Source organism: Neltuma alba, unplaced genomic scaffold (assembly GCF_004799145.2).
Source record: "Neltuma alba isolate B1F8T4 unplaced genomic scaffold, ASM479914v2 tig00002446_pilon, whole genome shotgun sequence".
NCBI classification, from domain to species: Eukaryota; Viridiplantae; Streptophyta; class Magnoliopsida; order Fabales; family Fabaceae; genus Neltuma; species Neltuma alba.
In genome coordinates, this window is record NW_021632864.1 from 499117 (window position 1) to 515414 (window position 16298).

Here is a 16298-nt window from a genome sequence, read left to right on the forward strand (position 1 = left end):
ATATAAGATTTTTATACATATAAAATTTTTATACCTACTAATATAAAAATTTTATATTTAAAAGTGGAGGAGGATTATTGTAAATAGAATCATAACATGCTTTGCTTTTGTGTGTGGCCAAAAGTAGCACTCCCACTTCGTAAAATATTGATGTGACTTTGTTACTTTATGGCCATATAAAAATAAAATATTGATATGATTCCCATGCCGCCAATCAAAATGTCCACACGAAACGCAAAGAGCAGGAGTGGGAAAAAATGTCTTAAAAATATATGATCAAATTTAACTTTTCATCCTGACCGAAGAAGAGAGAGAGCGGGTTTGAATTGGTGAAGGGGGCCACAGCTTCGTCCACAGCCACAGCTGGTCGCGGAGAGGGAAGAACCCTAATCTCTCCCTTTCTCTCCGGCTCGCTGATCAGACTCAGAGCAGAAGATTCAGTCTGTGGGAAGATGAGTAGTCAAATTCCTCATCCTGGTTCCAGAAGGAGCAGTTCGAGCCAGAAGCGTCCACCATCTACGGCTTCTAGGAAGTCTGTGCCGCTTGAAAATGGAAGCAATGGAAATGGCACTGCCACCAAACCCTCTTCTCCGCCTCCGCAACCGTAGGTTTCTGAGCTTCTATTATCAATTCTTCATTAATGTTCTTGTTCTGTTACAATCTTTATAATTCTTCAGTATGGTGGATGTATATGTTGTGAGGCTTGGGCTGGTCTTTTTTTTGGAACAATATACTCATTGATCACGCGGGACTGATGAACTTCTCTATTAACTGATGCAATTCAAGAGCGATGCCATTGCCCTGCTCCGGTTTGCCCGCAGAAGGGACTGACTTCATATACTGCTGATAGGGCTATTGTTGTACTGGTTTTCTTGTATAATTTGGGTTTATTGATGAAATTTTTTAGGGCTACTGGGGGCGAAAGGACTGTGAAGAAGCTTCGGTTGTCAAAAGCACTAACAATTCCTGAAGGGACGACAGTCTCTGAAGCATGTAGAAGAATGGCAGCTCGCCGAGTTGATGCTGTTTTGTTAACTGACTCCAATGCGTTGCTTTCAGGAATTATTACTGATAAGGTTTAGAGGACCTACTGTCTGCCTCTTGCTCTGTCCATTGAGATTAGTGCTCGTAAGCATTTTCCTTATGAAATATGTCAAGTTTGTGGTTCTTTTGGCCAGGATATTGCTGCTAGAGTCATTGCTGAGGGGTTACGACCAGAGCAGACAATAGTGTCAAAGATAATGACCCGGAATCCCATATTTGTCACTTCGGATTCACTAGCTCTTGAAGCCCTTCAGAAGATGGTTCAGGGTTAGCTTCATTTTACTGTTACCTTTTGTTGTTATGTATATGGTTAATTGCATGAAAATCGTGCATAAATAAAGGGATTGTGGCAGTAGTGATGATAATTGGAAATAAAGACTTTGCTGGCAAATTCCTAGGTCTGTCATGGCCCAAGTTTGGCAGTAAAGTATCTTTAATTGTTTCTCACATTAGGCGTTGGCATTGCGATGAGAAATTTACTTAACAAGGACTTTGTAGGTGATTTTATTGTCGCATTTTTTGACTCAAAATTGTTCAGTCCTGTTCCTTTACTTTTAGACTTTCCTATTTGTTCATGAAGTCCATGGCCTGTTGTCCTCTCTGCTTCGTGTTATTTTTCATCCTCTCAATGGGCCCAAGATGATCTCAATTGAAGTTATGGCATTTATTCTTCTCAGAGGACAATATAATATTTAATGACCATGTTACTGCACAGTTAGGGCTCATTTCTTTCTGTAAAAGGATTCTTTCTTTGCTCTATTATTTCTTTTTCTTTACTTGGTTTATGTTGCAAGAATTGAGTCAATGTTTATGTCTTGTTGATTCTCTTGATGTTTAAATTTTAAATCAATAAAGATATGAACGATAAAGTGATTCTTTACTTGAGATACAATTAACTTTTTTGCCCCAACTAATAGGTAGATTCAGGCATCTACCTGTTGTGGAAAATGGTGAAGTCATTGCCTTGCTGGATATTACCAAATGCCTATATGATGCCATATCTAGGATGGAGAAGGCTGCTGAGCAGGGTAGTGCCATTGCTGCTGCAGTTGAAGGGGTGGAAAGGCAGAAAGGAGGAGGTTTATCTGGTTGGTTAATGGTTGTTTTATTTATATACACATCTTACGGGACTGATTGTATGTAATCTGTGAACTTCCTTTATCTGTATATGGGGTCTATGAAAGCATTAAATGTTTATAACTGCCACTGTTGAATTGAGGGGCTGATGTCGGAGTTTTGCGTGGGAAAGGTTTTTCTTAATCTTTCTGGCAACAAAGTTAGACATAGGAGCCAGTAGTAAATAAATACTTGAATTAGCCTGTAAAGAGGGGTGGAAATCTCTTTTTTTTGCTTGCATTTTTTTCTGTGCAATTGATTCTAGTCAAATTTCAAATAAATTAAAGATATGGGTTAATGGGTTATGTATTCTTGATATATGATAGTCAAGATGAATGTGAAATTCCAATGCTTTTCCTGAACTCCTGTGTACTTAAAGAAATTTTCTTATTGCTTTTTGCGACTAAAATTCACTTTTTATATTGTAAATGGGTTTCTGTTGATTTTAGGTGCGTGGTTTTTGGGTGTTCATTTTGCTCGTCTGCATCCTATTTCAACCATTTTCTAGTATTTGTTTTACCGGCATGTTTACTTCCTTAAAAGTTAGAACTGAAAAAGGAATATTTTGACTGCTCCATTATATGCTTTAACTTGAGGGGTTGTTAGAATATAGCGTTAGGTTGCCTTTTAGTTTGTTTGCTTAGAGTTGTATCTCATACTATATTGCCTTTCCTCTACTCTAAATGTTTTTAACAGAAGCATCTCTTACTATCAAAGCTTTCCACAACATCGTCTCTCTAGTCTTTATGGTTGTTGCCTCACATTCTACCAATTTTTTGTGTATTTAGAAGTGTTGAAAATTTGCCAACATTGTTTTATTGGTTCAAAAATGATGAGATCAGAATGAAGTTTACATCTGTTGGTATCATCTCTTATGTTGGAATGATGCTAATGCTCTGTTTTGATTTTAATCTTAACCAGCTTCAAATGCTTTCATAGAAACATTGAGGGAGCGCATGTTCAAGCCTTCACTGTCAACTATTATTGGTGACCATACAAAGTAATTTCCACATCGTATTTATCCTTTCTTTTATGTGTTTTGCCAAGCTATGCCTTACCAAGTTTTATAGCTTTATGTATTTTCAGGGTTGCTATTTCATCAGCATCAGATCCTGTCTATGTAGCTGCTAAAAAGATGCGGGATTTGCGTGTTAATTCAACTGTTATTGTTGCAGGAAACAAGATTCATGGGATACTAACGTAATCATGAACATTTTCCTTCTGAATTTCTTAATTCTGAATAACATTCCTGACCGCATGTTTTTAAGGCTAGAAATCTCCTTGTAAGATAAGCGATTGTGAACTGGAGTTTGGGCTTCTTGTATAATATATTTTTACGTAAATCCTTCATGCAGTTCAAAGGATATCCTTATGCGGGTTGTGGCTCAAAATCTATCTCCTGAGTTGACTCTAGTGGAAAAGGTCTTTTCTCAATTTTTATCCTTCTATGAAGCAACTTTAGTTGATAAAAGATTTATTCTGAGATAATTTCTATCATACTGGCTCTGATTTCTGCAGTTTTCTTCTTTCTTTTTCCTTTCCCTTACTCTATATCTCATTCTATCAGGTAATGACTCCAAACCCAGAATGTGCATCATTGGAGACAACAATTCTCGATGCACTGCATACGATGCATGATGGAAAGTTCTTACATCTTCCTGTGGTGGACAGAGGTGAGCTTTGCTTTATTCGTGTCATAGGCTGTTTTTCATGTTGTAGGTATTACTTATCATTTGTGATATCATTTGCGGTGCAGATGGATATGTCGCAGCTTGTGTGGATGTTTTGCATATAACTCATGCTGCAATTTCAATGGTAACTTTTGTTTAAAGTATCTGTAAATAATAACGGAGAGAGTACGGGAAATGAATTTGTTTTACAGTCAATATAAAAGATAGCATCTGGCATGAGTTGCTCGAGAGTTTGTATGCCTGCCTCTTACTGGGGGCTGCGCATTGCTGAAGGAGGAACTCTCTTCATCTGGCGTCGATGTGCCTTTCAAAGTGTTTTTAGGAACTCTTTTAATGGGCATTCTTGCAATATCCTATATTACTGCCTGGCCAGAGAATATTTGGTGTATTCTGTTGCAATTAGATGTAGGCCCTGTGTAACACAGTCTGAGAAATGAGTTGTATCATGTGGCAAGCTATAGATTTTGTGTTTAATATTGAATATTGAATATTGATGCTTGATACAATTATACACGTGAAGTTATCTTATCACCTATTCTGTATGGCTTTATAGGTGGAAAGTAGCTCTGGAGCTGTCAATGATGTGGCAAACACAATAATGCAAACATTTTGGGACTCTGCGCTCGCTTTAGACCCACCGGATGATTATGACACTCATAGGTACCCTGTGGTACTGTAAATGCTGTTCTGATATGAGATATGGTTTGTTCTTTAAAGCAACATGTCATATGTTTCAATGCAGTGATGTCTCTGGGTTCATGGCTTCAGAAGCAGCAGAGACTGCAAAGTCAACATATCCATCTGTTGGCTTTGGGAATTCCTTTGTCTTTAAATTTGAGGACCCGAAGGGCCGTGTACATCGATTAAGCTGTGGTGAGTGACTATTTTGCTTGAAGAAAGCATAACAATAGCTTGGGGACTAAGAAGTTTTGTTTTCTTCAATGAATATTTCCAGTCAACGTCCTCTTGGATTGATATGTGGATCCTGTTCATGTAATTCTGTAACTTTATTCCCGCTCCCTTTGATTTGTGTGTTCATCTGTTTTCAGGGGCTGAACACCTAGAGGAACTTGTGTCTGTTATCATGCAAAGACTTGGTAATGTTAACGATGGAGAACGTCCTCTGATTATGGTGTGTAATGCATATTTAATTTCCTCTTCTTTTTTTTTTGGTTGGTATATGCATTGGTTATGGTATCCTTTTATTTTCTGGGTGTCTAGTATGAGGATGATGAAGGTGATAAAATTCTTCTTGAAACTGATGGTGATTTCATTGCTGCCGTTAACTATGCTAGATCTATTGGAGTGAAGGTAATGATGTGGCTGCTTTTGTTAGCTCTTTCATTTGGTGATTAGCCTTCTGTGAATTGATTATTGAGGTAATCTTGTAACAGGCACTAAGGTTGCATCTGGAGTTTGCCGATTCCAATAAATCAAAAACACCGGAATCTGCTACTGCTACATTACAAAAGAGCAATGGATTGTCTATAAGCTCGGGTATTCTCGCGGGTGCTGTTGTTCTAACAGGCATTGGCGTGTTGGTCTACTTGAAGCGCTCCAAGCAATGATCAGTTGCTAGTTTCAGAAGCGATACATGCCATGGGTATGAATTCAAGAGCACTGTGGGATTCAATTTAATTAAAATGATATACACCGAAATAGTAGGCTTTTTTCTTTTTTGGGCTATATTAAATTAAACACCATGGTTAAAGCTGTGGGAGAAACCGAGGTAGTGAAGAGATGTACTCTTCTCTCGTCTTTTTATCTTTTTGGATGTAGTTGCAATCAGTAACCCTATCTCAATGTAAAGATAAAATCTTGGCATTTAATTTAATACTTGCAAATGTCAAGCCTTTATGCATGACTGACATGATTTTGTGTCCTGAAATATCCATTGCCATGTTATGCCGCTGGTTCCTGTTTGGGAAAATTAATCATTCAAGTTAGACTCAATCTACATTTACATGTTCAAAATTTTAGTTCCTAATGTCAACGAGTAATTTGATGTGGCACAAAAGGTCCTTAACAGAGTCAAATTGCTCCATCTCAGGCCTATGTCAAGCTCCCCATCATGTATTACTCCTCCGGTCCTAATTATAAGACCCAATTGACTTATTTGAGGAGATTAAGGAAGTAAGTTAAGTTGGTTATTTATAATAAATAAGTGTTGTCATTCCTAAAATATCCTTGCTAATTAAGTATATTGACTAAAACTATCATTATTAGAAGGATTATCTTGGAAAAAAATGTATAAATATAAGAGAGAAAATGGATTGGGTCTTATAATTAGGACCAAATAAAAAGTCAAATTGAGTCTTATAATAAGGACCGGAGGAGTATTTAAAAAGAAACAAATAGAACACTGAAGGTCACGGACAAGGAGGGAAAAAAACTAGATTAGGGCCCTCTGCTCTGTTGTTCATTCGGTTTTGGGTTTAATCGTTGTTTTTGTCCGCTACAGCAGGCATGAAGGAAGGCGAGTCTGCAGATTGTGTTGCTAGGGCATCAATTTTGTAATCAGGTGTTCTTGTCATGATTGCTAGGGCATTAATTTTGTAATCAGGTATATTTGTCATGACTAACTTATTTTGCTTCTAGTTTAAAAAATTGATGTATTTATTTTTAATACTAATGAATTTGTAAAAGTGTGTTGATTTATTTTTGAAAGAAAAAAAAATCTTCTCTTAATCACTTGCTTGTCTTAGAACTACTTAATAAAAATTTCTTTTAATATGTAAAATCACGAAGTATAGTTTAAGAAAAATATTACAAATTTAAATAATAAGATACATTAATATTTTAGATTTATAATTAAAATAAATCTCTTTACTCTCTCCTATGTCACGGGCACAAGTTCTTAAATTTTTTCCCTGGCCAAATACAAATTTAAGTTTCTTTCTGGGTTAATATAATTTGTCTCCTTAAATTTGTTTTTATTTTGGTTTTGGTTCTTTAACTTTTAAACCATAAGTTTTGGTCTCTTAAATTTCTTGTCATTAAAAAATTTGTCCTTATAATTTAATAAAAATTTTGACTATTTTGTCCTTTAAGAGCCAAAACTTAGTTTGAAATTTAAGGGATTCAAACCAAAATTAGGACAAATTTAAATGATTAAAAATTATATTAACCCTTTCTTTGTTAACTAAGCTATGGAAAAGGTTCACAATAAAGAGATAAGACTGGTGTTATTCATTAAGCAAGTTATTGAACAAAAGATTGGCAAAAAAAAAAGAGTTATTGAACAAAAAGAAAATTAAAAGAACTTAGATTAAATGATATTTATTGAAGAAGATCTAAAAAAAAATTCAAATATTAAAGTATAAATTTGAAAATATTAACTTGTTCTCAAACAAATATACTACATTCAATTTTTATTTTTATTTTTTTTTATAAAAAGGCTAAATGAAAATTAAAACCGTCCGTCTTTGCATGACCATGTTCTGCGCGTTTTAGAACCAAAATCTATATGCATATAATCAATATATCACCGTTTAATTATTAGTTTTGGTATTTATCTATTTATATCATTATTCATTGAGTTTTTTTTGCCTGATTTATCCATCATCAACATTGATATTAATTAAACACTTTTTAATCAATTTAAAAAATTAAACTCATTTCATATTTCATCATGCTAGTTACCTAAACTCAAATGAAAAAAATAAATAAATATTACCTGTCAAAAAGTTTCAACAGGATATTGCTACCAGCTTGGTTTTGAAGGGGTAGGAATGAGCTTGGCGAGTTGCTGTTTTGAAACGAGATTGGCAACTTGGCATAATTGAAATAAAAAAAGTAGAAAATATCTCCACTTCCTTCCCTCTTTTCTCTAATCGAATAGTAGATTCGGCAATTTCATGTATCATTCTATTCCTCTATACACTACACTTTGTCTTCACCCCCCAAACCAGCGCCATGCATGACAGCTTCATTATTTGCATTTGACAACCATAGAATTAATATCCCAATTCATCTGTATAGTTTTTTCTCCTTCATTCCCAAGTCATAGGCACCGCCATTATCTGAAGTAGTAGAATGACACTCTGTTCAAGTCTAAAATTAGACATAACATAGAGAAATAAGAAAAATTTAGACCAATTGTAAAGTCTGTATCACCAATTGATTAGTGTTGTTATTGGAGATTGTGTAGTCAAGAGGAAAATGCTAGTTTTACAAATTCAGGAGAAGTTAAATATCATTATGGTATCAGAACCTGATATTATACTTTCTTACATGTTTAAAATTTTTTTTTGCCTTTGCCAAACACAGCTTTCTCCTTTAGAATCTTTATAACCACCGCTGCTTGCCTCCATTAAGATGTAGTCATATTTATTTAATATTTTAATAGTTTTCATTTTTAGAATTATTTAGTTTTTTATCTTTTATTTATTATTTTTAGGATATTAGCTATTATTATTACTATTTATTAGTTCCTAGGATTTACAATTAGGGACTTAGTGTAGATTTTGGTTTAACTGAATTACTCATATAACAGTTTTCCACAATTCTCCTTCCCATCTATTTGTTTTTTTTTTTTTTATCGATCTCTTCTCCTTTCTCTTATTGAAGGAGAAAGGCGTGTTTATCAAACACATAAAGAATTTTTAGCAGGTAAGAAAGCATAATATCATGCTTTGATACCACAATGATAATAAACTTCATGAATTCGTAAAACTAGCATGTTCTCCTTAACTACACAGTCTCCATCAACATCACTAATCAACTAGCGACACTCAAAGTACTAAAAACTGGACTGGTAATTGAATCGGTCAAGACAATAGATGAAGGATCAGTGGGTTAGACCAGAGTCAAACCAGGAGTCAAACCAGTGAGAAATAAAAAATAAAAAATAATTTAAAATTTCACTAAGAACTAGATATCAATTTAATATCTTGAATCACTAGTAAAATAATCACATCCTTACAATTTCTTATAATATCATACTACTAAAATCACTAAATATTCAACCCATCAAAATAGATATATGATAACAAAATATTCCTCCCTATAATTATTTAATCACTAAGTCCTAATTATCAACAGCTGTTTAAAAAAATCATCAAAAAAATTTTTTTTTAAAAGGGGGACTTGGGTTAACCCACCAAACCGAGCGGGTTACCCGAGTCGTTACCAGGTCGCACCGAGTCAAAGTGACCCTAATTCATAGGCTCAATCAGACCAATTTTCTGGCCGGTTTGTCGATTTTCGGATCGGTTTTCCATACCATGGCAACGTCATAATTGGACTAAAGTTTTCTTATTCCTTTATGTTGTGTCTAATTTTAGACTTAATAGAGTATTATTTTGCTGTAGTTTTCATTTTTAGGATTATTTAGTTTTATCTTTTATTTATTATTTTCAGGATATTAGTTATTATTATTACTATTTATTAGTTCCTAGGATTTACAGTTAGGGACTTGGGATACATTTTGGATATTGATTGAATTACTCAGATTGCGGTTTCTCTTAATTCTCCCTCCCCATCTATCTGCCTTCTTTAATTACTTAGATTGCGGTTTCTCTTAATTCTCCTTCCCCATCTATCTGCCTTCTTTAATCGATCTCCTCTCCTTTGTCTCTTCTGATATTTATCTCATCCCGTTTGTTATTTTTGTTTTACATCAATATGGTGGAATATGAATAACAATGCAATAATATTTATTTAATATTTTAATAGTTTTCATTTTTAGGATTATTTAATTTTATGTTTAATTTATTATTTTCAGAATATTAGTTATTATTATTACTAATGATTAGTTTATGGAATTTATTGTTAGGATAGGTTTTGGATGCCCATTAAATTGTTCAGAATACGGTTTTTGTTCTCCTTCTTTTCGCGCTTGCCAAACACGCCTTTTTCCTTCAAAACCTTCATAGGGTATGTTTGGATGAAACCAAACCGTGGTTTGGAAAAGTGATTCTGGAGAATAGATTCTGGAAAAAATAGATTCTGTGAAGAATAGATTTTGTAAAAAAGTGATTCTGAGAAGTGAGAGTGTTTGGATAGTTGTTATCAGAAGCGCTTTTTATATATATAAATTACTAAAAAAAAGACATAAGTTAATATGATAATTACAGAAAAAATAGATTTTATGATATATTTTAATTTGAAGGAATAAAATTGTTAATAATATGTTTTTTACCAACATAATTAATAATACATAAGATAATATAATTAATAAATAATTAATGTGTATATATATTTATAAAACATAAGATTAAATATATTTATAAAAAAATATGTTTATAAAAAAATAACAAGATACATATCATATAGGGCCTCACACTCTCCCTTTTTTCTCCAAAAGCAAAAAAAATTTGCTTTTTCCAAAACCATGGTTTTGACCCAAAACCATGGTTATGGTTTTTGGAGGGGGTGTTTGGGTGATCTATTTCCCAAACCATGGTTTTGGTCTCCAAACCATGGTTTGGGGTGTTACCCAAACACACCCATAGTCATGAGGAATTCTTACATTCACTGGTAGTGCCATGTAACTTATGCTCTGACAAATAGAAATCTTCCAAATCACATGGCGGGACCCATACTTATTGTAGCTTTTCTATTAGTATATCCCTTTTTTCTTCTGCACGCGCTCTCTCTTTTGACTCTCAACTCTCCCTCTTTTTTTTTTTTATTTAATTGTCTCTCTCTCCCTAATAAAAGTTTTATCTGTCTATTTTATTTTCGCATGCCCTCACACGTTCTCCCTCCGTCCCTCTCTTTATCTCTTTATTTTTAATTTTATTTAATCTCTCATTTAAATAATAGTGTTGCTTTTGCGAATCAAAAGTTCTAGAATACTTATATAAAAATTTAAATTTTAAAATATTTTGGATACATAATTCATACTACCTCTGGTATTGTTTGTTTGATTTTTATTTTGTTCGTAAATATAAAACCCTAATTCACTTTATTTTTTATATTTATTCATTTTTCTAAGGTAGTTATTATAATAATGATAATTCTAGTCGATATAATTGATTAGTAATGATATTTTAAGAAAGACAATACATATTTATTACAAATAATAACTTAACTAGTTTTTTTAATCTACTCAAATTAGTTAACTAATTCTTATATTAAGGATTGGGGTAATGTTTTACAACCAACCTTTAAATTCTTTCTCAACTTTTTAAAATTCCCTTCTTTTTGATGGGTTAATTCATGTTGACATGTGAAATTATGGGCAGACTTTGATAAAGAGAATCAAACTAAATAAAATATCTAGTTAGGTCTTTCTTTATCTTCAATGACATACAATTGCTTATAATAAGTTGTGTTTATACAAGTATTTTTGCTTTTCTTCATTTTTTTATGAGATTGCTGGTGCATTGATGTTTTAATAATAATAAAAAAAGTAATCCTTCTTGTAGTAAAAAAGTGAATTTTCAAACCTTGTCTTGCAGCTTCATTGATATTTACGAATGATAGCTTATGTTTATAAAAGTATTTTATTTTTTCTTATTTTTTGATTAAATTGCTGAAACAGTTATATTTTTGATGAAAATGGAAACCTTCTTCATTTCAATGTTTTAGTAATGCTACTTTATAATTCCAGTTGAAGCTTAAAACGTAGTGCTGTTACTTAAATTATAGAGTAAATAAAATTAAAAATGAAGAGAGAATGTGAGTGTATGCAAAAATAAGATGTAGAGATAAAACTTAAAGTGAGTAGAAGAAGTTTTATTAGAAAAAGAGAGAAAATTAAATATGAAAAAAAGACGGAAAGTTGAGAGACAGAAAAAAGAGAGCACGTGCAAGAAAAAAAATATATATATGTGTGTGTGTGTGTAAGCCGGCAACAAGTATGGGTCCCACCGTATGATTTGGAGAATTTTTATTTGTCAGAGCAAGTTATGTGGTACTCCAAGTACATGTAAGAATTCCTCCCATAACCATAACCACCCCGTTAACCGCCATCTCTGCATCTAACGGCCACCCGGCCTCCACACGCGCTCTTCATTTATCACAATACACATATTCAGTCTAGCCACCATCGTCCTCCATTCACCCTCCTCCCTGTGTCTCTTGTCTCACCGCCACACCCATCAGAACCGCCGCAAGGAAGGCGGCTAATCCCACTGTTCGGAAAGCCACGCGCCGTTGAAAGCACCTGCGTGTGGATTCACGTACCCCTCCATCACTGTTGTACAGAAGGCCTTTTTTGAAGACTTGGATATTGAATTTACAGGCGGTATTTCCCTTTTCTCTAATCTCATCCCTTCCCCTTTCTCTTGTTCGTTTCATATCACGTTGCTTTTAACTAATGATAAAGAAAAACGAGGGCACTGTCATGGGTAATTTGCTTAGCGTTGTGTCTTTGCTTAAATAACAGGAAGAGAGGGTCACAGTCAATGTAAGATAAGGTTTTTGATGTAGTGTTACTGTTTGTATGATTTATTGCATATAAGTAAACCTGTTATTCCCCATAATTCTGTGTCATACTAGACTTTAAAGAGTGTTCTACGTACGACAGTATCAGGGTCTTAATGAAGAAAGATGGAACTTGAGGAAGCAGAAAATAATCTCCGTGCTATGAGACTGTTGTATAGGCTCTTAGAACATAATAGCCTTGGCCTTCAGAATACAACTTCAGAGGATGTAAGTGTTCTCTTCCTTTACTGAGCTTTTCCCGGAGATTTTTAATTATGCCTCCTTTCAAAGTACATTTCCTCGCGCTTGCTAACTCCTCCATTTACACATACTAGATAGAATGCCAATTGATTATAAATTCTTATTTTCACAATGTGCTTCATTTTATGGGAGAGATTTGATAGGAAAACTCGATCAAAGTGATGTGTTTCCTAACTTTGTTTTCCTCTATGAATCTCTTGGGGCTCATTTATCTGGTTTGTTTGGCCATTACGTCACTACTGTCTGCGCATGATAATTTCTTGGGGTTGATTTCTTTCTATCTTTTACAATAGTGTTTGAGTGCTCTAAAACTAAATTCTGCGTGACAGTTTATGAGAGCTTAAAGTATGCTATGCTATTCTTCTATTAAAGCACAGCTGGATTCTGTATTAAAATTTATTGCTTATTAAAGCACTTTAAGGACCAGCTCCTTCAATATTCTATTCTTTTGTCTTTGGGCAGTTGGTAGAGAGAGCTCAAGAATTACTGAAAAATATGCTGGAAGTAGCATCTGAAAGGGTTTTCGAGACTATTTTAAAGGTTCAGACGGATCATCATCTTTTATTTGCAGAAAAGATCTTTCGCTACTCTTTTCATGTTTTATTTTATTATCCCTTCAAAAAAGGAGGCACATTTTCTTTTTGGTGATAAGGAAACAACTTGCTCTATAGTAATTTCACTTGCACGAACCTGAACATAAAGGCAGGATGCGGGAATACGAATAGCAGTTCTATTGTTTGATTTATTTTTCTCTGTGCTCACTTGACAGATCATAGCAACAGAAACTGGTATCTCCAAGACACCCTTCACTTCTCAACCTGTGGCTGATCTCCAGTTAAGGCCTTTGTTGGCAGCCAACAGTTCTCACTGCTCTCTAAAATATCCAACACGCGGTAGATTTCCTTCGCAAAAGGATGAACAACCCCAATCAAAGTCACCAGCAAAGAAAGCAGGTCCAAGACTATGTAAGCGTAGCATCTCTGATAAAGGAAAAGCAATGAGAAAAGCACTCTTTAATGATGGTGAAGAAAGCAGTATAATGCAGCAGAACTTAGTAAAGGCAGCAAATCTATTTAACAAGAAGCCCATTAATCCTATTAAAGAGAGCAGTCATCATGAACAGAAGTACAGTGTGAGCACTTTTCGCGAGGGTGAACACTCAAAATCTGGTGAGCTTAGAGAAGTCAGTGAAACATCATTACCATGTAGAGTTTCTGAAATTGAAAGCAATCCAAGTACTTCTAGCAGGCTTGAAGCTCAGGATGAGGAGGGAGACATCTCTAGTGACTTGTTTAATGCAATAAAAAGAATTGAATCTCGTATATTGGCTTTGCAGCTTTACTCAAGTTTAGTATATTCCAAAAAGAATGGTGCAGCTGACAAGATTATGCATAAAATAACAAATTCAGAGAGCCATAAAAGACAGAAAAATGAAGGAATACCAGGAAACCGGCCTTGTTATCGAAGGTTGCTGTTAGAAGGAAATGGATTAATGAGTCAGCAGGCGCATAAACTAGCTAGTAAGTGTGAAGATTCAACCACAGCAAATGTCGAGCCCATCTTCTCCAGAAACAAGTCACTGAGTAAGGTAGAAAATCAGATTTTTGACCCAGAAAAGGAGAACAGCATCTCAGCATGGAGAAGCCGCCAAAAAGGTGAGGCATGCAGAGCTACACTGTTGGCTTCAAGAGGAGAGAAGTTGCTAAGCCAGAATGGACGTCGACCTCCAGTGCAGAGCATGGACATAGTAGACAGATTTCAGTCATTAAATTGGTCAGTGAGTGGGAATGACCACTTGGTGAATCATGCTAATGAGTGTATACAGGGGATTAGGATTCCTCTGAATTCCATAACAGCAGGTTCACCAAATAAAGACAAGCCAACGAGAAGAAACCCAGTGGCTCAGTCAGAGACTCACAGGAGAGAGAAACAGCCCCTTCATCCTATGGTACCAAGACGAGCTCTACCTCACTGGAGATCCAGTGAGTCTAAAATGCCCGCTCATGGTTACAGAGACAGAAAAGTTTCAGAGAATAGAGGGGCTCACAAGATGAGGGCTTCATCACCACATCATCCGGAATCATCAGAAGAGTTCAGTTCAAGCTCCTGCTCTCGTGCTCGCTTGACATCTAATCAAAGCAGTGCCATATATAGTAGTGAATCTGAGGACATTGGTGATTCGCCAGGAGATATGGTCAGCAAGACATATGAGGATAGCTCAAGAGAGAATAGTGATTCAGATTATCAAAATGATGCTGGCTCTTCACATAGAACGGAAAGTTCCAGTTCTGGCAGATCTTGGCATAGGAGAGGACCTGAGAAAACAATTGGACGCTTGAGGAGGCTGAAAAATAAGCTTAGACTTATCTTTCACCATCACCACCATCTTCACCATCATCACCATCACGATGAAGATGATAATAAAACAAGTAAGGCGGATCACAATCATTCTATATGGCAGAGGATCTTCCATGGCAAAAACAAGCACAAGTTGCTAGCAAGAGGAAAATCTGAGAAGACAAGGGGAGGCACCATTGTTAAAGTGTCACGTGGAAAACAGGTTGGGCAGTTTCATGGACTTGTGGAGGGGATTCTGAGACACGTCAGACATTCTAAGAAACGAAAGCCTTCTAAGTTTGTTAGGATCAAAGGGTCAAGGAATCCCAAACTTGGCAATAGGAAGAAGTTGCATTGGTGGCAGATGCTTCGACATCACCGGGGGGTGAGGGTGAACAAGGGAGGCCGTCTCAGAGTGGGGTTCAAAAGCCAAAAATGGCTCAAGAACTAAGCAAAAGCTAGTGAAAAGCATGCAGCACGATTTCCATGGTTAATCCAGAAAATTTGACGAGATGGCATGCAAAAAGTTCCACTTCTGGTGTAATAGAATGTTTCTGCTTGCCTAATCTTAATTATTATTCTTCATTGCTTCATTATCTCTTGCCCATTTTTGCAATCAAACTCGGCTTTTTAGTTCACCTGATCATTCTATGCGAAGAATATGATTCAGAAAGAGACAGCAAATATCAATAATAGTCATTTCTCTTTATTTGTGAACAGGGGCCGAATTCTGACTTCCCCATCTTTAAGCAGGGGAAGCAGCAACCCTCAAAATGTACTCCACAATCCACAATAGGAAACTAATTTTCGACAAACTTTTCCTGTGTTAAATTTGTCTATATTGGCAGCAAGCATTCGCTTTCTGTTCATGCTTACAATTATAACCCCAGTATTAGACCTACTCATCGTATGAGATCGATTACAAAACATCTAAAATGCTTTCTTTTTAGTGTAGCTGTTAAGTAAACTGGTACTACAGTAAAGAATTTGATTTTTCTATTTGATAAATTTTCCCTGGTTAAATTTATGTTAAAAATTCTTATTAGAGTTTGTAATAAAATACTAAAACGATCAATCAAAGATTAATAAGTTGTTTGTTAGCTAATGAAATGAAACAAAAAAAAAATTTCGTCTTCTTTTGTTAAAGTAAGAAATATCGCCTTTTTCATAAGAAATATCATCTTTCTTTTACTTAAAAAGTAAAAAAAAGTGACATAAATTAAAAACAACGACAACAAAATGATAACTATTGTAAAAAATTACGGTCATAGATTTGTTCTCCGTCACTCGACCAAAAGAGACATGAATTTTTCCTTCAAATTTGATAACAAAACCTTACAATACCTAACAATGACAAACTTCTCTCTTTTGCTTTTTGTTAAAATTTTCTTTCGATCTACTTGGGCCAAGACCGGCCCACAGTGAGCACGCTCTGCTGGTGCCTTCGTTTTGTTACCGTTATCGACGGATGGCTTC

At 35.0% G+C, this 16298-nt stretch overlaps 2 protein-coding genes across 3 annotated transcripts; both read left to right on the top strand.

Annotated features, from left to right (window-relative positions):
* The first annotated feature begins 350 nt into the window (after positions 1-350).
* On the top strand, positions 351-5739 carry LOC114728706 (CBS domain-containing protein CBSCBSPB3-like). Its single transcript, XM_028915642.1, has 14 exons — positions 351-604; positions 908-1076; positions 1179-1311; positions 1962-2132; positions 3082-3160; positions 3247-3360; positions 3516-3582; positions 3728-3833; positions 3917-3975; positions 4405-4511; positions 4594-4724; positions 4901-4983; positions 5073-5162; positions 5246-5739. Exons 1-14 carry the CDS (start codon positions 453-455, stop codon positions 5417-5419), a joined length of 1635 nt encoding a protein of 544 aa, XP_028771475.1. The 5' UTR covers positions 351-452; the 3' UTR covers positions 5420-5739.
* A 5863-nt stretch (positions 5740-11602) lies between these two features.
* On the top strand, positions 11603-15487 carry LOC114727810 (uncharacterized). 2 transcript variants are annotated; one of them, XM_028914569.1, is made up of 4 exons: positions 11603-12045; positions 12328-12452; positions 12948-13025; positions 13255-15487. In XM_028914569.1, the coding sequence occupies exons 2-4, from the start codon at positions 12351-12353 to the stop codon at positions 15271-15273; spliced, it is 2199 nt and encodes a 732-aa protein (XP_028770402.1). In that variant the 5' UTR covers positions 11603-12045; positions 12328-12350; the 3' UTR covers positions 15274-15487. The 2 variants fall into 2 exon arrangements, with proteins under 2 accessions (XP_028770402.1, XP_028770410.1); XM_028914577.1 differs by lacking the exon at positions 12948-13025.
* Positions 15488-16298: the final 811 nt, after the last annotated feature.

Bases quoted from the DNA above. Each gene is read 5' to 3' on its own strand.
- LOC114727810 (XM_028914569.1), top strand. From the start codon at position 12,351: ATGGAACTTGAGGAAGCAGAAAATAATCTCCGTGCTATGAGACTGTTG. The intron at 12,453-12,947 runs GTAAGTGTTCTC...GTCTTTGGGCAG, and splicing joins AGAATACAACTTCAGAGGAT to TTGGTAGAGAGAGCTCAAGA. The intron at 13,026-13,254 runs GTTCAGACGGAT...CTCACTTGACAG, and splicing joins TTTTCGAGACTATTTTAAAG to ATCATAGCAACAGAAACTGG.
- LOC114728706 (XM_028915642.1), top strand. From the start codon at position 453: ATGAGTAGTCAAATTCCTCATCCTGGTTCCAGAAGGAGCAGTTCGAGC. The intron at 605-907 runs GTAGGTTTCTGA...GAAATTTTTTAG, and splicing joins TCTTCTCCGCCTCCGCAACC to GGCTACTGGGGGCGAAAGGA. The intron at 3,361-3,515 runs GTAATCATGAAC...TCCTTCATGCAG, and splicing joins AAGATTCATGGGATACTAAC to TTCAAAGGATATCCTTATGC.